Source organism: Monodon monoceros, unplaced genomic scaffold (assembly GCF_005190385.1).
Source record: "Monodon monoceros isolate NGI ecotype Baffin Bay Population unplaced genomic scaffold, NGI_Narwhal_1 Super_Scaffold_14, whole genome shotgun sequence".
In the NCBI taxonomy this organism is placed as follows: Eukaryota; Metazoa; Chordata; class Mammalia; order Artiodactyla; family Monodontidae; genus Monodon; species Monodon monoceros.
The window spans coordinates 1270593-1287739 of NW_021703770.1; the positions used below are offsets into that span (position 1 = coordinate 1270593).

General features: G+C 42.1%; 1 protein-coding gene across 10 annotated transcripts in view; it reads left to right on the forward strand.

Moving 5' to 3' along the window:
- PTK2 (protein tyrosine kinase 2) overlaps positions 1-17147 on the forward strand; it is a 253684-nt gene that overhangs the window by 101191 nt on the left and 135346 nt on the right. For all 10 annotated transcript variants that reach the window (XM_029222747.1, XM_029222740.1, XM_029222744.1 and 7 more), the window contains one exon: positions 6846-6933. In XM_029222747.1, coding sequence (XP_029078580.1) covers positions 6846-6933 — 88 coding nt within the window. The remainder of the gene's footprint in view (positions 1-6845; positions 6934-17147) is intronic.

Genomic DNA, 17147 nt, shown 5'->3' on the forward strand with positions numbered 1-17147 from the left:
GTATTTTCAAAACTGCAGAAATGGTAATTCCCTGGCGGTCTGGTGGTTAGGACTCTGTGCTTTCACTACTGAGGGTGCGGGTTCAGTCCCTGGTCAGGGAACTAAGATCCCACAAGCTGTGAGGTACGGCCAAAAAAAAAAAAAAGTGCAGAAACAAGTTGCAACTAGAAGATATTCTACTGATCAATATGAGAAGACATTCTACTGATCAATATGAAGTCTCAAATTGGCATGAGACTTGGGCTATTTTCATAAAAGAGAAGACAAGTTTGACTAGTAATCACAGGAAGACACTATCGTCTTTCTCAGTGCTCAGGGAAGTACGAATCTAGGCCATTAGATTCCATCTTACACTGTCTGGTTGGCAAAAAGTAAGTTGTCTGACAGAATTAATAGCAGGAGAGGTTATAGATCTGACAGGATCTTGCCTGCCCTGCTGGGGAGAATGTAAATTGGTAAAAAAAATTCGGGAAAATGGCATAGCATCCTCATGACATACCCTTCCATCCTGCTGTTCCACTTCAAGTTCTGTCCTCGAGAGACTCTTGCATTTCTCTACTAGGCTAGAGACCCAAGAACGTTCGTAGAATAACCAGTGATGGTTAAGTCAGTTGCAGAATATTCACAGTGGAATGTTACACTAGTCAAAATGAATGATCAGGACTTGCAACAGTGTGGATAAATCTTAGACAAATACCATCGTGTGACAAAAGGCAGCCCCAGGACACCTGTGTGAATGCACTAACTAGCAATGCCATTGAGTTGCGCGCATCAAAGTGGTCACTTCTGCGGGGTGGGGTGGTGCACCACACGGCTTGCAGGATCTTAGTTCCCCAAGCAGGGCTTGAACCCGGGCTCTGGCAGTGAGAGCGTGGAGTCCTGACCACTGGACCGCCAGGGAATTCCCTCAAATGGTTACTTTTTATGTGAATTTTACCTCAGTTAAAAAACAAAAAGTCCCAGGAGATGACATACAGCAGGATATACTTTTACAAAGTAAAAAGAAAAATAAACCTAAGAATATTGTTGGGAACGCATCAGATGGGTAAGACAATATTGAACATGTAAATAAAGGATCGCTGTCTACAGCCTCTGTGAGGAGAGCACCCTGCCCCCTCCCGTCCTCTTAAGGGCCCTCAGGGACTTGTGTGGAATCCTCGGGTCCTGAGGCAGAGCCCGAGGCCACTGCGCTGCATGCACAGGCACGGGCCCTGCTTCCTTCCCAGTCTTTCAGGGAGCAGGCACTTGCTCATCTGTCCCTGGGGTCCTGGGAGATCTCGGTTAGGTACATGGTGTTTGCTAGGATCTTGAGTCAGCCAGAAAAGTTTGAATTACAGTACCATACCTAGTTTATAGTGTAGCAAAAGGTATCATGCAGTTTTGAGAGATTTCTACCAAACAGATTTAAACTTTAAAGTTTTGCACCTAGATAATTAAATTCTAGTTAAATTTTGATAACTAAATTTTGGTTATCTGGAATCACCTACATGGACTGGTCTGACTTCTGAGCAGGTTAATCAGATATTAAATGGCCCAGTCCTTTTGGTGTAGGATTCAGGGCTTTGAGAGCCAGGTCTGAGAGGAGGCTCTCTTGGCATTTGAGAGAGAATTGTGGGGCTTCTGCAGAGCAAGTGGAAAAGAAAGTCCTTTTCATCGTTATCAGATGTGGTTCACATTCTCCTGCTCACGGCTGTTGAGCAGCTCCTCTCCTCGCTCTGCAAAGGGATGATTTTTTTTTTTTTTCCAGACCTTTGCAGGAAAAAAAAAAGTCTTTTATGTAGAGGAAAGGTTTCCCTTTTCAAAGATGACAAAAGAAAATGACTAATGATAGCTTAGGAAGTTTTAGATTGTATTTTGATAGTTTTCTATGTTATCTTGAAATGACATTCCGTGTGCCTATACCTTAATTTGAAAAGCTAGTCTTTCATTATAACACTGAATTCAACAAGAGTTCTTTAGAAGATTTAAAGCAGTAAGAGTAAATAGAGGAACATTCTGACAAGTTTGGAAGTGACCCCTTTAAAACACAGGATGGACTTCCAAATTTGCTGATTTATTAATTGAACATTTATTGGATGCTTCTGCACCAGACACTGACAGCACAAAGATGAACAGATTTCTGGCCAGTCTGTGGCTATGCAAGACTGATGTTTATTGACCAGGCTGGTTTAAAACTCGTTCTGGTGGTTATTTGTTATTACAGCTACAGAATAGTCAGTCTTAGGTATGTGAGAATTTCTTTTTATTCTCAATATGTATCAAAAGTTGCAAAAATAGTACACAGAAATCCTGTGTACCCTTCAGTCGGCTTCGCTAAATGTTAAAATCTTACTTAAACATAGTCCAGATATTGAAACCAGGAACTTAACATTGATACAATACTATTAACTAATCTACAGACGTCATCAAATTTCACAGTTGTCCCTTCTCTGGCCCAGGATCCAGATCAGAGCACCATGTGTCTCAGTGTCCTGTTGCCTTCTCTAATCTGGGACAAGTCCTCAGGCTGTCTTTGTCTTTGATGACCTTGACCCTTTTGAAGAACACTGGCTGGTTGTACCGTGTTCCCCAATTTGGGTTTGTCTGTTTTTTTTGTTTTGTTTTTTTTTTCATGATTATATTGAGCTTATGCATTTGGGGAAGAGCACCACAGCCAAGGTGTTGATTTTCTCACTGCATTTTAGCAGGAAGTCTTCGATGAGGCTATGACTCATTTTACTGGCGGTTTTAACTTGGATCGTTTGATGTAAGGTGGTGGCCAGGTTTCTCTGTTATAAAGTTATTATTTTCCCCTTTGTAGTTAAGTAATATCTTCTGGGGAAGTACAGAGACTGTGCATATACTCTGTTTCTCATTGTATTTTCACCCACTAATCTCAGCATCATTGGTGATTCTTTTTTGCAGTATTCATTACTGTAATTTTTGCCAAATGGTGAGTTTCTGTTTCTACCCTTCCTTCTAGGGTTTTTAAATTGGAAGTCTATTGTAAGAAAGAGCTGTCCACACCACATTGTTTATGAGGGTCATCTGTGTAGTTCTGTGAAATTGTACTTTTGTTTATTTCACTACTTACAGTCTGGCCAGCTAATCCTTCTCCTATCAGGGTTATGAGATCTTCATCCAGCTCAACTTTTCAAAAACATTTCCTGCCCCTCCCCATCAGTAGTCCGTTAGCACGTGGGTATCCTGGTGCTCATAGTTGGAGGTGAGACTGAGGAAGTTAGTTGTTGGTGGCATTAATGTTAATATATTACTTAGTGGAAGCAAAAGGATGGTTTTATTTGGGGCATGTTGTAGTTAGCTGCTGCTCAGAAATCCATGGAGTGGCCTAGAGCAGAGACGTGGAAATGTGTCAGGACACAGCCAGGCTCTTAGAAGAGCAGCAGGAGTATGAGGAAGACGGTGAGTTTCACGGAGGAGAAGGGAGTGGCGTTGCTGGTGCGAGCAGGCGGATAGGCTGTGGGCTTCAGGTGCTGCGGTTTAAGGACTGGGGTGAGGTGTTTGGACTGGAATTAAAGTGGGAGGCCTTGAGCAAAGTTTCCGTAGGGTTGTGAGGGGGAATATGCTAGACGGTAGTGGGCTGAAGCAGGGACCAAAACCCTTAATATGATCTAAAGACCTTGCCCACCCCCGTGACCAAGATCAACTTACATTCCTCTCTGTTTCTAAGCACAGGTGCCTTCTCTTAGTTTCATTCTGCCTCTGGGCATTCAGGCATGTTGAAGTGGAATCCCAGGTCTGCCTCCTAATAGCTGTGGCACCTAATTCCCAAAATTCGTTTCTCCCCCATCTATGAAAATTGGGTGAAATAGTAACCTGGTCACTATTTCCGGCCAGTCCCCTCCTGGCCTCCCTTTGGTGCCTGTTGTCTGCCCTACCTAGTACCACCTGGCTAGGCCTCAGTAATGTGATGTTACTGTGCTGGCCATGGTGCCCCTGGTGCTTCCTTTCTCACTGGGATGAGCATCACCACCATGATGAGCAGAGGGTCCTGTGAGATCTGCAGGCTCCTGATCCCACGCCCCCCGGAAGCCCTGTTACTCACTGCCCTCGGTCAGTGGCTATAGCTGCATTTGCCCCCAAGCACCCTCTGGCCCCAGGGCCCTTACACATCCCCCCCCCCCCCCCCCGCACATAACTGCATAACTCCCTTCCTTTAGATCTTCCTTCAGGTATCACTGAGTCAGAGTGACCTTCACCAGTTCCCTTTATAAAATAGTACTTCATCATTTGTTACTCCCCTTATTTGCCTTTATCACATTACCTACCACCTCAAAGATACTTATGTGTTTGCTGTCTGGCTTCCATCACAAAAGTAGAGACTCTTTGAAGGCTGGTACTTCGTGCCTGTTTTACTCACTAATGTCTTCCCAGCCTCTCGAATTGTGCCTGTAGGTCGTTAGTGCTGAAGTAAATCTTCGTTGAGTAATGACTGATGAGGTAGATAAACCGTCAAGATGGTTGTGATGGTGTGCAGTGACAGCTCATTCACTTCTCCTGGCGTCCTGATGAGGAAATTGAGGCACAGAGAGGTGATGGCAGACAGTGAACGAGTGATGGAGCCAGAATTCAGGCGCAGGCGGTCTTGATCCAGAGCCCACATTCTCTCTGCATCTGTGGGGGTTGTTGCTGATGAAAAGAAGTCGTCTGGTTAAAATGCTGATCACTATTTCTGTCATATCCTGAGTAGTCCCTAAACGTTAGTTGATGTCATCATCAGGATGCTGGATGCTAAGAGTGTGGAGGTGGAGCCAGGCTGCCAAATGTTTGACTTTTGGACCAGTTTTGTTTTTTTTTTTTTTTTAAACCATTAAAATGCAGTAACATTAATACCAAAGCCTCCTGCAGCCTGTTTGATCCTGGAGCTTCCAGCCTGGGAACTGGTTGCTTGCTTTTGCCAGCATTGTTCACCTGGTCTGCTGAATGTAAATAAGTACACTTTTTTTCTTTGATTATTATGTTGATTAAGAGAAATGGTTCGTATAAGGTGCCTGGTAAGTCCTAAACTCAAAATAAAGGAAAGCTGTTGTGCTTCTACAAGTAGTTGCCCAGTGTGAAATATCTGCAGTGAGTTATGGGAACTCCTTCAGAGGGCAGAAGTACAACGGAACCGCATTGTTTGGCCATTGTGTCTTTTAATAAGACGGACACTTAAAAATCTCAGCAGAACCTGTGTATGTGTATCTTGCATTTTTTCTACCCTTAATTGAACCAAAAGAATTGTACTGATTACTTTGCGTTGTTTTCCCTGTGAGCCTAATACATTTTTAAAAGAGCAGTTTATGAAACTTGTAGAAACAATTCGTATCTTTATAACCTTTGTGTAGGCAAATATTTTATAAACAAAACACTAAGATAATTTATTAAAAAGAAAAGGAATAAATAGGACTGCATAAAAATCACAAACCTTCTTCCTCAAAAGATACTGTTAAAATAAAAAGATTTTAAAAATAATTTTTAAAAGGTACCATTAAAATAGTGAAAGGCAAGCCGTAGAGTGGGAGAGGATATTCACTAAGTCTAACAAAGGCCTTACGTCCAGAACATGTAAAGAATACCTACAGGGCTTCCCTGGTGCAGTGGTTGAGAGTCCGCCTGCCGATGCAGGGGACACGGGTTTGTGCCCCGGTCTGGGAAGATCCCACGTGCCGCGGAGCGGCTGGGCCCGTGAGCCATGGCCGCTGAGCCTGTGCGTCCGGAGCCTGTGTTCCACAACGGGAGAGGCCACAACGGTGAGAGGCCCACGTACTGCAAAAAAAAAAAAAAAGAATACCTACAAATCAGTGGTGGGGTGGGGGTGGGGGGACGAGTCAGTAAAAAAGGGACAAAAGCTTTAACAGACACTTCACAAAAGAAGATAACCAAAAATGGTCAATTATCAAATGAAGAAGTGCCCATTTGTGTTACTCATCAAGGAAGTACTAATTAAAACCACTGTGTACTCTTGCTGTAAATATCAGAGGTCCTAAAATGAAAAGGTTAGAAGTACCAAGTAGAGGTGAGGAATAGTGGAACCAGAGCGCGCCGTGCTGCTTGTGGGAGTGTACATTGGTACAGCTCTTCACCTTACTCTTTGGTCACATCTGCGCTGCCTAATGTGTGTGTTTGTTAGGATCCAGTGATGATGCCCCTGGTCTGCATCCAGCAGAGATGTGTACATATGTTCACCAAAAGGCATGCGTATGAGAGTTCATACGGGTGGACACACACATACACAGAATGAGGCACAGAGAGAGCATTCTGGTGAAATTCGTTTGTTTTGACCATTCTTGAAGTTTGGGTTCGTGAGCAAAATTACTTTTTTAGAGGAATATAAAGAGTGCTCGTAGCATTATACTTAACAGCCCCAAGGTGGAAACTACTCAAGCGGCATCACAGTAATGGGGATGAATGATTGTGGTCTATCATACAGTGCAGGACTGTCAGCTATGAGCAAACTGCAGTTACTCGATAGGGAGGAGTCTCACGAGCATACTGGTGAATGAAGGAAGCCAGACACACAAGAGTACATCCTGTGTACCTCCAGGCATGCAGAGCTCACCTCTGGGGAGTGGAAGGTGGTGCTGCCCCTGGGCAGTGGGGCTGGAGGGACTTCTGGGCGCCCTCTGGGCCTCTCATTAGGCTCTGTCTCCTGCAGAATCCTCGAGCTGTAGCATACTCACATGCACGTTTTTGTGCTGAAAAAGAAAACATTTACATTGACAGATTAATTGATTATATTTTAACTTATTTTTAAAATAATATTTCAGAGTAATTGGCAGTGCCATACTCAAAATAATTTTGTAGACTATGAATTGAGAAAATGACTTATTTCTAATTGCTTTATTTTGTTAATTATTTTTTAGATATGAATTGAGAATTCGTTATTTGCCAAAAGGATTTCTAAACCAGTTTACTGAAGACAAGCCAACTCTGAATTTCTTCTATCAACAGGTACAGGAGGATGCTTTAATAACACTTTTTTTCTTTGTTTCTTTGAATCCTATTTATTTCATGGTTTTATTTTAGAATTAGATTAAACCTAACATTTGGGAGAATATAAATTTGTCACCGTAGGGCAGTGAGATTCTTATAATTAGTAAGAAATTATGAATTGTTGACACTGAATTTTTGTACGCTTGGGCAAATCTTAAAAGATACTTCTTTTAAGTAGAGACAGGAAGTCCTAAGTGACACAACCATTGTTCTGTCTTTAATTCAAGTGTAATTATGCCTGAATATCAACAAATTTGTCAGATGTTTATTCAGAGCCAACTATACCCGTATAATCTCAATAGCACTTTGCACAACAAAGCAGAATTGACTTCTTTACACTAAAAGGAGCTTTCTTTTTACCCCGTATTAGTTACACAATAAATACTTGTGGCATAAATGAACCAAAACAGTTTTCCAGTCAAATAAATGTTACTTGTAAGTATTTGTGAAGAGTTCAAAAAAAGTTTAATGAATATCAGTGAGACATTTGTACATACAATTTTGCAATTAAATACTCTGGGAAATTTTTTATTTTAATAAAATTATTCATTAAATGTCTATTCGGGGTCAAGAATGCAGAAATTAATGACATAATCTGTACTTCTAAATTCCTCAGTCTAGTGGATTGCCTGTAAACAGCATCTTTGTGTTCAATCCTGTGCTGTTTGTAAGCGCAAATGGTGTGGCCGTGCCTGGGCAGAGGTGCTAACACAGGGGAGGTTTGGGGTCCAGGCGGCTCCCCTGCAAACTGTCCTTTAACGCAGCGGTCCCCAACATTGTTGGCACCAGGGACCGGTTTCGTGGAGGACAGTTTTTCCGTGGAGTGGGGAGGGTGATAGTTCAGGCGGTGATGTGAGGGATGGGGAGCGATGGGGAGCGGCAGGTGAAGCTTCGCGCCCTCCCGCCGCTCACCTTCTGCTGTGCGGCCCAGTTCCTAACAGGCCGTGGGCCGGTACCAGTCCACGGCCTGGGGGTTGCGGACCTTTGCTTTAAGGAGTCTCCAACTTTGTAGGTGAGGAAGAGAGGTACTTTAGAAAACATGGTGCATTTAAATCTGAGCTAACGGTGCTTTGTGACAGCCTGGAGGGGTGGGATGGGAGAGTGGGAGGGAGGGAGACGCAAGAGGGAAGACATATGGGAACATATGTATATGTATAACTGATTCACTTTGTTATAAAGCAGAAACTAACACACCATTGTAAAGCAATTATACCCCAATAAAGATGTTTAAAAAAATAAAATAAAATAAATCTGAGCTAAAATGATTTGAAAGGAAACAGGTGAGAGAGATGGGACCACATGATGTAAAGAGAGGGTTTTAGGTTTTCTCCTGCAGATAATTGGGGGCATTTATAGAATTTAATTAGCAAATGTCATGATCAGAATTTTTTTTTTTAAATAAGACCACCCTGATGTAATGGCTGTACCAGGGATGGATTGGGTCTTAAAAAGGCTGTAACCTAGTGGGGGCTTGTCACCCATTTGGGCAGGAAGCTAGAAAGCTGGGAGGTCCAACGGTGTGGTAGGAAGCAAATTTAATGGATGGATTTGCTAGGACTAGAGACTGAACGAACTGGAGCATGAAAATGAAGAAGAAAGAGGCCGACGGCGTCAACCCTGTCACTCAGTGTCAGGAAGGAGAAAAGGTGGGTGGGATTCGGTAGGAGGGCAAGGTAGATGGTTTAGTAGATGGGTGGTTTAGTAGGTGGGTGGGATTCAGTAGGAGGGCAAGGTAGATGAGGTAAGTGGATATTCCTGCTTTTAAGATCCAACCTGTGAGAGCAGCATCCAGCTCTTGAGATGTTTTCTTGTCCGTGAAGTAGAAGTCATATAGGAAATGTAAGGTGTTAGGTGAGGTACTTGTGGGAACTTTTGAAGATTTATAATAATACGGAGTCGAATGGGAGAGGGAGTTGCGTTCAACGAAGCAGAGTCCTGTTTGGACTCCAGCTGAGCATGTGTGAGGCCTACTCATTACGGAGCGGCTTCAGTTTACAGGCTGCCTCTCTTCTGCGTCCCTGCGTCTGGCCCTCTAGCCGTCTGCCCAGCTTCATATTTTGGTGAAGGAGGTGACAGAGTTTAGTTAACGGATGTATTTATATTGTATTCTTCTCTCTCGTAGATGATCTATATCACTGGTATCTATATCTATATCCGTGACTCCTTTAGTGACATTGATTTCCAGGATGCATGAGACGGGCCTAAATAGCTCTCAGTTATTCCTTTTTATAATTTCTAGGCTAACCTAAAAGTTGGCAACTTTTATGTTCCTTTCACGCTGTTACTAGGTTGTCCTACTTTTTCCTTTCAGAAGACCTTGCTTCTGTGTATATGATTAAAAGCTAGCACACGTACCGGTGTATCCCACATTTCCTCTTACTAATAGGACGTATCTTACTGCAGTCTGTGATTCGGGTGAGTGGCCTCTGTAAAGCCCGAGAGGTGTGAGGTGTCGTTAGCCCGCATACTGTGCCTGTTCTGCATCTCACAGCTCTGTGACTCCAGGTGCCTCCCTTAGTTTCTTCACATGTAGGTATATAACACCTCCTGCGTAGGGTCTTTATGTTGATTAAGTGAGGTCTTAAGTGATTGTCTACCATATACCTGCCCAGTAACACCTGGAATTTCAGTCTGTACACAGTGCCAGGCTTTAGAGGATTCAGCGTTTCCACTTGGGTGTCCCAATACAAATGTGAGCCGCACACTGTGGGGTGGGACACACCTCTTCCTTCCCATGTGCTCTGTATGCAAACCTTCCAGCCCCTCCACCCCACCTTCTGCTTTCATCAGAACTTCTCTTCTTCAGCCTGTCCCCTTTTAAATTTTTTAAAATTGTTAAATCTTATGTTACAGTTTTAGAAAGTCCAGAAAATATTCTAAAACGTCACTTAAATTATCTGTCCTAATAATTACTTTCATTTTGTGTATGCTTTTTATAATATCCTACCAAGTACTTGTAATTTAAGGGAACTAGAAGTGTGGTCATAGCAACACCTCTTTCCTGTGTTGACGGCCGGTGTTACTGCTTATCCAGGCCTATAACCAGTGAACTGCGGCTCTGTTCGTGGGTATGGAAGTTGTGATGTTAAATGCTACTGTTTAAAACAGGCCATATAAAAAATAAAGCGTGTAATATAGTTCCATTTATGTGAGAAAAATGTACATTTATTTTACCCTCATCTGACAAAGTTTTAGAAATAGTATGATTTTTGCATTGCTGCTTTGGCAAGTAATTTTATATTTATTTGACTTCTTGTGATAATCTTTCAGTGCGGAGTCTATCCTGGTCTGTGCATGGAAGTTCTAGAACTAGAATTTCTTTCTTTCTAGAACTATTAGAGGTGATCCAAACATTATCCTACCCAGGCAGTACCCAACTTGGGAACAGATTTAATTTCAGTGTTGAAAAATCAGTTAGGAATTCAGAACTTCCTCCTATTTAAACAAACATGCCAAAAAAAATTGGCCCTTCAGCTATTTAGAGCCAAAGTCTTTTGAACTGAGAATGCAGCTGAAATATCTGTAAGAACTTGTGTGTGGAAATTTTCACCAAATTCTGAGAGAAATTATTTTATACGGGCCTCAGAATTTGATGACACCCATTATTTAATTTTAAAGTTATTTAATTTTTGATGCAAATATGTTAAGATGCATACACATATGCTGCACACATCTGATTTCACTGAATTCCAAGCTAAATTGATCCACTTTTAAGGGGCTCAGGTTTTGATAACATGTTTAGATTCTGTAGCATCTGATACATGTGTTCTTTAGTAAGGTGTGATACTTAATAATATAATGAATACCTCTGACCCCACTGCCTAGAGGAAGAGAACATGCCTGATGTTTCCTGGTCCCATGTCCCCTTGACACCCCCCCATCCCAACCCCTTCACCCCAGGCAGACAGCCATGGTCCTGAATTGTGTATTTATCATTCTCTTACTTTTGTTTGCTGGTTGTCACATTTTACAGCATACGTGTGCACATCTCAATTCTGGCCTTAGGATAGAAGCTGACTCTTGCTCTCCTCTGAGCCCTCTGCATTCCATCATTAGTCTGAGTAGGTTTTTTGGTTTGGTTTTGTTTGTTTGTTATTCAGCTCATAGAAGCTTTTCAGAAGACTTTAAAAAATATTTTATTCAGCATTTTTAGTTGTTTTCAATGAGCACTGTGGCCAGGACATTGGGTCCACTATGTTGTTAGAAATGGAAGTGATCACATAGGGCTTTAAAATTTTATCCCTTTTGGTACATTTCCACACTAATTTGCACTGTGATTAGAGACTGTGGTTCATTTGAACTCGTTGTTCAGACTCTTTGGACTTGTTTCATCGTCTTGCATGTTGAGATTTTGCCAGGGGTTCAGCTTTGCTTGAGTGAACGTGTCTCCTCTGGCTGTGCAGTGAGCTCGGTAGATAGCCATCAGTTTGAGATTGTTCATTGTGCTGTTCGCGGCTCCTGCGTCTCTATTCTCTCTTCCTGCTTGAAGGATGGGGTTGCTGGGAGAACTGCGGTTCTGGTTCAGAACCACATGGGAGTCGTTCTCCCTCAGAACTTCTGTGGTATTCTCTGCTGTGTATGATCCCTGTGGCTGCCGTTGAGAAATAGCTGTCGTAGTCTATTCATCTGTCTCCTCTCTCTGGGTGGCTTTAAGAGCCTTACTTGTCCTCAGTGTTTTGCAGTTTTATTACAAGCTAGGTGGGATTCCCACTTATTTTTCCTGCTTGATCTGTGTTGTGTGGCCAGGACCTCTGGGTTCCTGTCATTTTAATCGGTGCTGGAGATGTCTTCGTTGGCGTCTGCTCAGATACTGCCTTTTCTTCCTTATTAGCTATTCCTCCTGAGATTTCAGTTGATATCTCCATCAGAACTTCTCAGACTGTATCTATTGACGCCTCTTTTTTGTTCTCAACTCCTGTCTCCCTGAGATCTGGATTCACATAAATCTTTCAGATCACCAACCCTCCTCAGCTGTGGCCAATTTGATATCTAGTGCATTTGTTGGATTTTTATTTATTTTTCAAGTTTTATCTCTCCCCCCACCCCCCGTTCTTCAGTCTGTCAGGCCATCTTTTGTGGCCCTTATTGTTAACTAATTTTTCTGTCCCCTCCTTTTTTTTTTTTTTATCATTTCCGATGGGGTTGATGTCTCTATTCTGAATCCGAATTGTAACATCTGGAGTCCCTGGGCTTTACAACTGTTGGTGGTGACCCACTGACTCTTATTCACAGCGGCTTGTTTTCTTGCATGTTTGTTATGAGCCTAGCGTTTTGTTGAACTTCATGTGCGGGGATCTTGAGGGTCTACACTGGGCAATAGTGCATACTCCTGAGTGTTATCTGTTGTTTCTGTTTTGGAAGAATCAGTATTTTTATTACTTCGGTTCTCTTATCAGGATAGAAGCAAAAGAATTATGTTTAGATTTCCTCTATACTAGTTCCATCCCATGAAAGAGAAAGAAAACTTATAATAAACTACCTTAATTTTATTATTCCTTACTTTGAAATTTCACCCATGCCCACTACTCATCATGCCCCTTGTTTGGATGGAGTCATGAGGAAAACAACACGTCAGTGGGTGTATTGAGCGTTGGGTTCCTGGTGGGAGATGGTTCTGTGGATGCACGTAGTTTCATTCAAAGATGTCCTAAATGTGACTACCAGTGTGGCATGCCACAAATGACTCACTAAATGTTTTTGACCCATTTCAGAATATTCTGAAAGATATCAGCACACTCTAAAAATAAACTAGAATCTTGTTATAACCCTATTCACTGTAGAGCAGGTGTCTAAAAAAATAATTTTTGATGCCAAAGCTAATGGCTTATTGTAAAGCAAGAAAAGCATGTTTTGCCTTGAAGTTGAATTTTGCCTTTGCCATATAACATTTTATTCTTCTTTATCTCTCGGATTTGTTAAAGGTGTATTTGATTGGCAACCTTTTGCAAGTAGTAGTGGCCGTTAGTTTGAAGGGCTCTGTCCATGTTTAGTCAAGAAGTTGTCGTATTAACTAAATGTGCATCGATGATGCTGAACTTCTGTAGGACCCATTTGGTACCACTGACATTTTCAGCCTCTGAGATGCCTGTGTCAGACATGAGGTTGTCATTGTTTTCTCCTACAAATATATTAAGGTTTAAAATGAGTATATCCATCGGTCTGCTCTTAAAAAACGTTAACTGTAACATAATTCGTGGTTTATTTGACAAAAAAAGTTCCAGTGGGAAGCTGAAGAAGACATTGAGTCCAGCACCCTAACTTTATGGTTTGGAACCTAAACTGCAGAGACGTGTGAGGGGCCAGGGCACACTTATATTTGTTGGTCAATCTTTCTGTTATTTTACTCCAGTTTTTTATTTTTACATGTTTTTATTTAGATAATTATATTATCAGAAATGATTTCTTTAACTGTAGTTTCTTGGCCATAAAGCTTTCTGTCAGTTAAAACATTTTGAAATGGAAGCTCCAAGTGGGAAAGTTTAGTTTAAAACCTGACATTTTCAATGTGAGAATTATTAGCTGCCCTTTTCCAGAAAGAAGTTAAAATTAAATATAAGTCTAAGTCTGATTCATTAGAAGATACATTTTCTGTACTTCTTTAATAGATTTAATAATGTACTTTTTTTTCTCCTTTTCCACTCCTGTATGGTTTCAGTGATTCAAGAAGTTGTATGGCTATTGAGGACTTAGGTAAACTCTGTCATATTTATACTGTTCAACCCATAGTTTTTTGTTCATCCTTCTCTGTAAAAGACTTTAGAAATGGGAGGCAGAAATGGTCAGTCTCTCACGGTCACTCTTCCCTGCTGCTATTTTCAGTTTGCCTTTAGTCTACCTCAGGGCCTTGGACAGATTCTTTGTTTGGTAGAAATCCTGCCGTCTCAGGATCCCCAGCACCACCCTCAAGTTCAGCCGTTCATCAGAAGGATTTACAGGGCTCAGAGGTTGTTATAGTTCTGGTTTTCGTTTATTATAGCAAAAGGATACAGAGGAAAGGCAGCAAAGGGAAGGGGTCTGCGGGGTGATGTCCAGAGGAAATTAAGTGGAAGCTTCCCCGGGTCCCTCCCAGGGGAGTCCCATGGCGCAGCACGTGATGTGTGACAACAGGTGCAGAGGTTCGCCAGCCTGGGACCCTGCTGAGCTTGGGCGTTGAAGGATTTTATCAGGCTCCACCTCCTGGGCGTACAACACCTGTGTGACCTCAGGTAGTCAGGCTCCAGGCCCCAGGAAGGAAGCAGGTGTTCGTCATAATCACATTGTACATACAGATTCTCCAGTCAGACTGGGATGGTGTGGCCCGAGGCTTCAGGTGGGCAAAGGCACTCTTATCAGAACATTTCAGGAGTTCAGGTTCCAGGAGGCCCAGAGCCAGTCATAATCTTGGGAATGTGTAGGGTTTGAGCAACCCAGGCCTGCTGAGTTAACACTTTTCTGCATGACTCCTCTTTCCTTTCCTGGACTTAGATCATTTCTATTCATTAACTCTTTTAAAAAAATTGAAGTATAGTTGATTTACAGTGTTGGGTTAGTTTCTGCTGTACAGCACCGTGATTCAGTTACATATATATATGTATATATATATATTCTTTTTCATATTCTTTTCCATTGTGGTTTGTTACAAGATATTGATATAGTTCCTTGTGTTATACAGTAGGACTTTGTTGTTTATTTTGTATGCAGTAGTTTGTATCTGCTAATCCCAAACTCCTAATTTATGCCTCCCCCTCCCTTTGGTAACCATAAGATTGTTTTCTATGTCTGTGATTAACTCTTAATTTTAAGCAGTGTTTTCTATGTAAAGCCTTCCATGACACCTGTACATTTCTCATTTAACATCCGATTTTTAAAAATATTTTAAAATTAGTTTTACTGAGGTGTAATTTTACATACAATAAGAATCACTAGGGCTTCCCTGGTGGCACAGTGGTTGAGAGTCCACCCGCTGATGCAGGGGACGCAGGTTCGTGCCCCGGTCTGGGAAGATCCCACATGCCGCAGAGCGGCTGGGCCCGTGAGCCATGGCCGCTGAGCCTGCGCGTCCGGAGCCTGTGCTCCACAACGGGAGAGGCCACAACGGTGAGAGGCCCGCGTACTGCCAAAAAAAAAATAAAAAAGAAGCACTAACTTCAGTGTACAGCTCAGTGAGTTCTGACAGATGTGTATAGTTGAGCAGTTTCCATACAATCATGATATAGTACAATACAAAAATAGAGAAATTGACATTGATACAATACTACTAGGTAGACTACAGATCATGTTCAGATTTCACCAGTTTTTACGTGCACTCCTGTGTTTGTGTGTAAGAGTGTGTGTGTAGTTCTATGCAGTTTTATCGTAGGTACAGATGCATGTGACTACTACTGTAATGAAGACACAGAAGTGTCTCACCAACACAGAGAAGCTCCCTGGTGCTGCTTGGTCACAGCCTGCCCCTCTCCTAACCCCTGGCAGTCACGGGTCTGTTGTGTGCACGTTGTATTTCCCTGTTATTATCTGTTGCCCCCACTAATAGAGTGTGCCGTTCAGTGAGGGCAGACGTAAAGTCTGCCTTCACCATTGTGTCCACAACACAGTAAGACATGGATTTTAGGTGCCTAATTGATTCTCTCAAATGACTTATTAGTGATGATTGAGTTTTAATGCTAATGCCCTGATGTTCAAAAATTTGGATGAGATTTATTAGAAGATGTCAAAAGAATCCAAGAAACAAAGGAACGGTATGCCTTTGGAATTTGAGAAATCCCATTGGCTTGTGTGTGTGCGCGTGCAGTCTCAGCATAGATCTTCTTAAAAACTGATACGATTCTTCAAGCACCTCTAGTATTTGTGGTTGCTTTTCCATTATATATGGACAAGAAAAAAGAAACAATGGAAACACTTATTGTCGTACTGGCTTTCTAGCTTTGGTCATCTCCTTTTTTTTTTTTTTTTTTTTTTTTTTTTGCGGTACGCGGGCCTCTCACTGCTGCGGCCTCTCCCGTTGCGGAGCACAGGCTCCGGACGCGCAGGCTCAGCGGCCATGGCTCACGGGCCCAGCCGCTCCACGGCATGTGGGATCTTCCCGGACCGGGGCACGAACCCGTGTCCCCTGCATCGGCAGGCGGACTCTCAACCACTGCGCCACCAGGGAAGCCCAAGGAGTTTGTTTTAATTGAGAACTGCCATTGGGTTCCTTCTGCATACAAACACTCCACTCTTTGCTCTCACAGAACTCAGGGAGGAGTGCCTGACAGTTGAGCCAACTTGGCCGACTGCCTCGGATCACTCAGGCGGTGTATGATTTAGATGGTTATATACACATTTGTCTGCCCTCAGCCCCATTTTCTTTACACACACTATCGAGGACTTTCAGGTCTATTTGATAAATTCATGTAGCTGACAGAATATTCAGAAGAGACCAAAGCAAGGCAGAAGATCTCACGTGGCAGCCAAAGCACTGACGTGGCATATGGGATAAATTGTGGAGCAGGTTAGGATTAGTACGAGATGTGAGTGGTTTTTATATTAAAACCTGTGCTTTAGTTCTGTTGCAGAATAAGGTGAAAAAACTCATGAATGTAAATATACTACTTGCCCACAGAAGGAAGTCCAGATACATCCTGTTTTTTAAGCAGGAAACTGACATCCATATGGAAACAAATTAATAAAACAAAGAACAACATTCAGAGATCTTTGCTTGAAAGACTCTTGGAAATTTGCTGGATTTGGAGTTAATAAACAGTAGTAATCCATGGTATAAAAAAGAATATAACACAATGACAGTGGTAAAACAAACTAAGACATGCACGTGAAGCCATCATGTTAGACCCTGGGACTACCAGGGTTATGAGCTGTGGTCCTTACTGGTCATTAATCTTCCTTCTAGTGGAGAATGCCTACACTTTCTGAGAGTTCACAAGAAGGTATAGGAACACACTGAAGCTTGAGTTATGGGGGTCAGTGGATGGGTTTTTGAGTTTTAACTTTAACGCTTGCTGTGTGACCTTGAGTACATTAATTTTGAGTAATTAAGCTTTCTGTTTTTTGTGTATAAAATAGGACTGAGGCCTATCTTGAAGAGTTATTGAACAGACTATAAATAATGTATCTAAAACAGCATAATACCTAACCCCTGGAATAATAAGTAGTTCCTGCTATCATCTTCATTCTTTTTAGGTTCTTTCTAAGGCTCT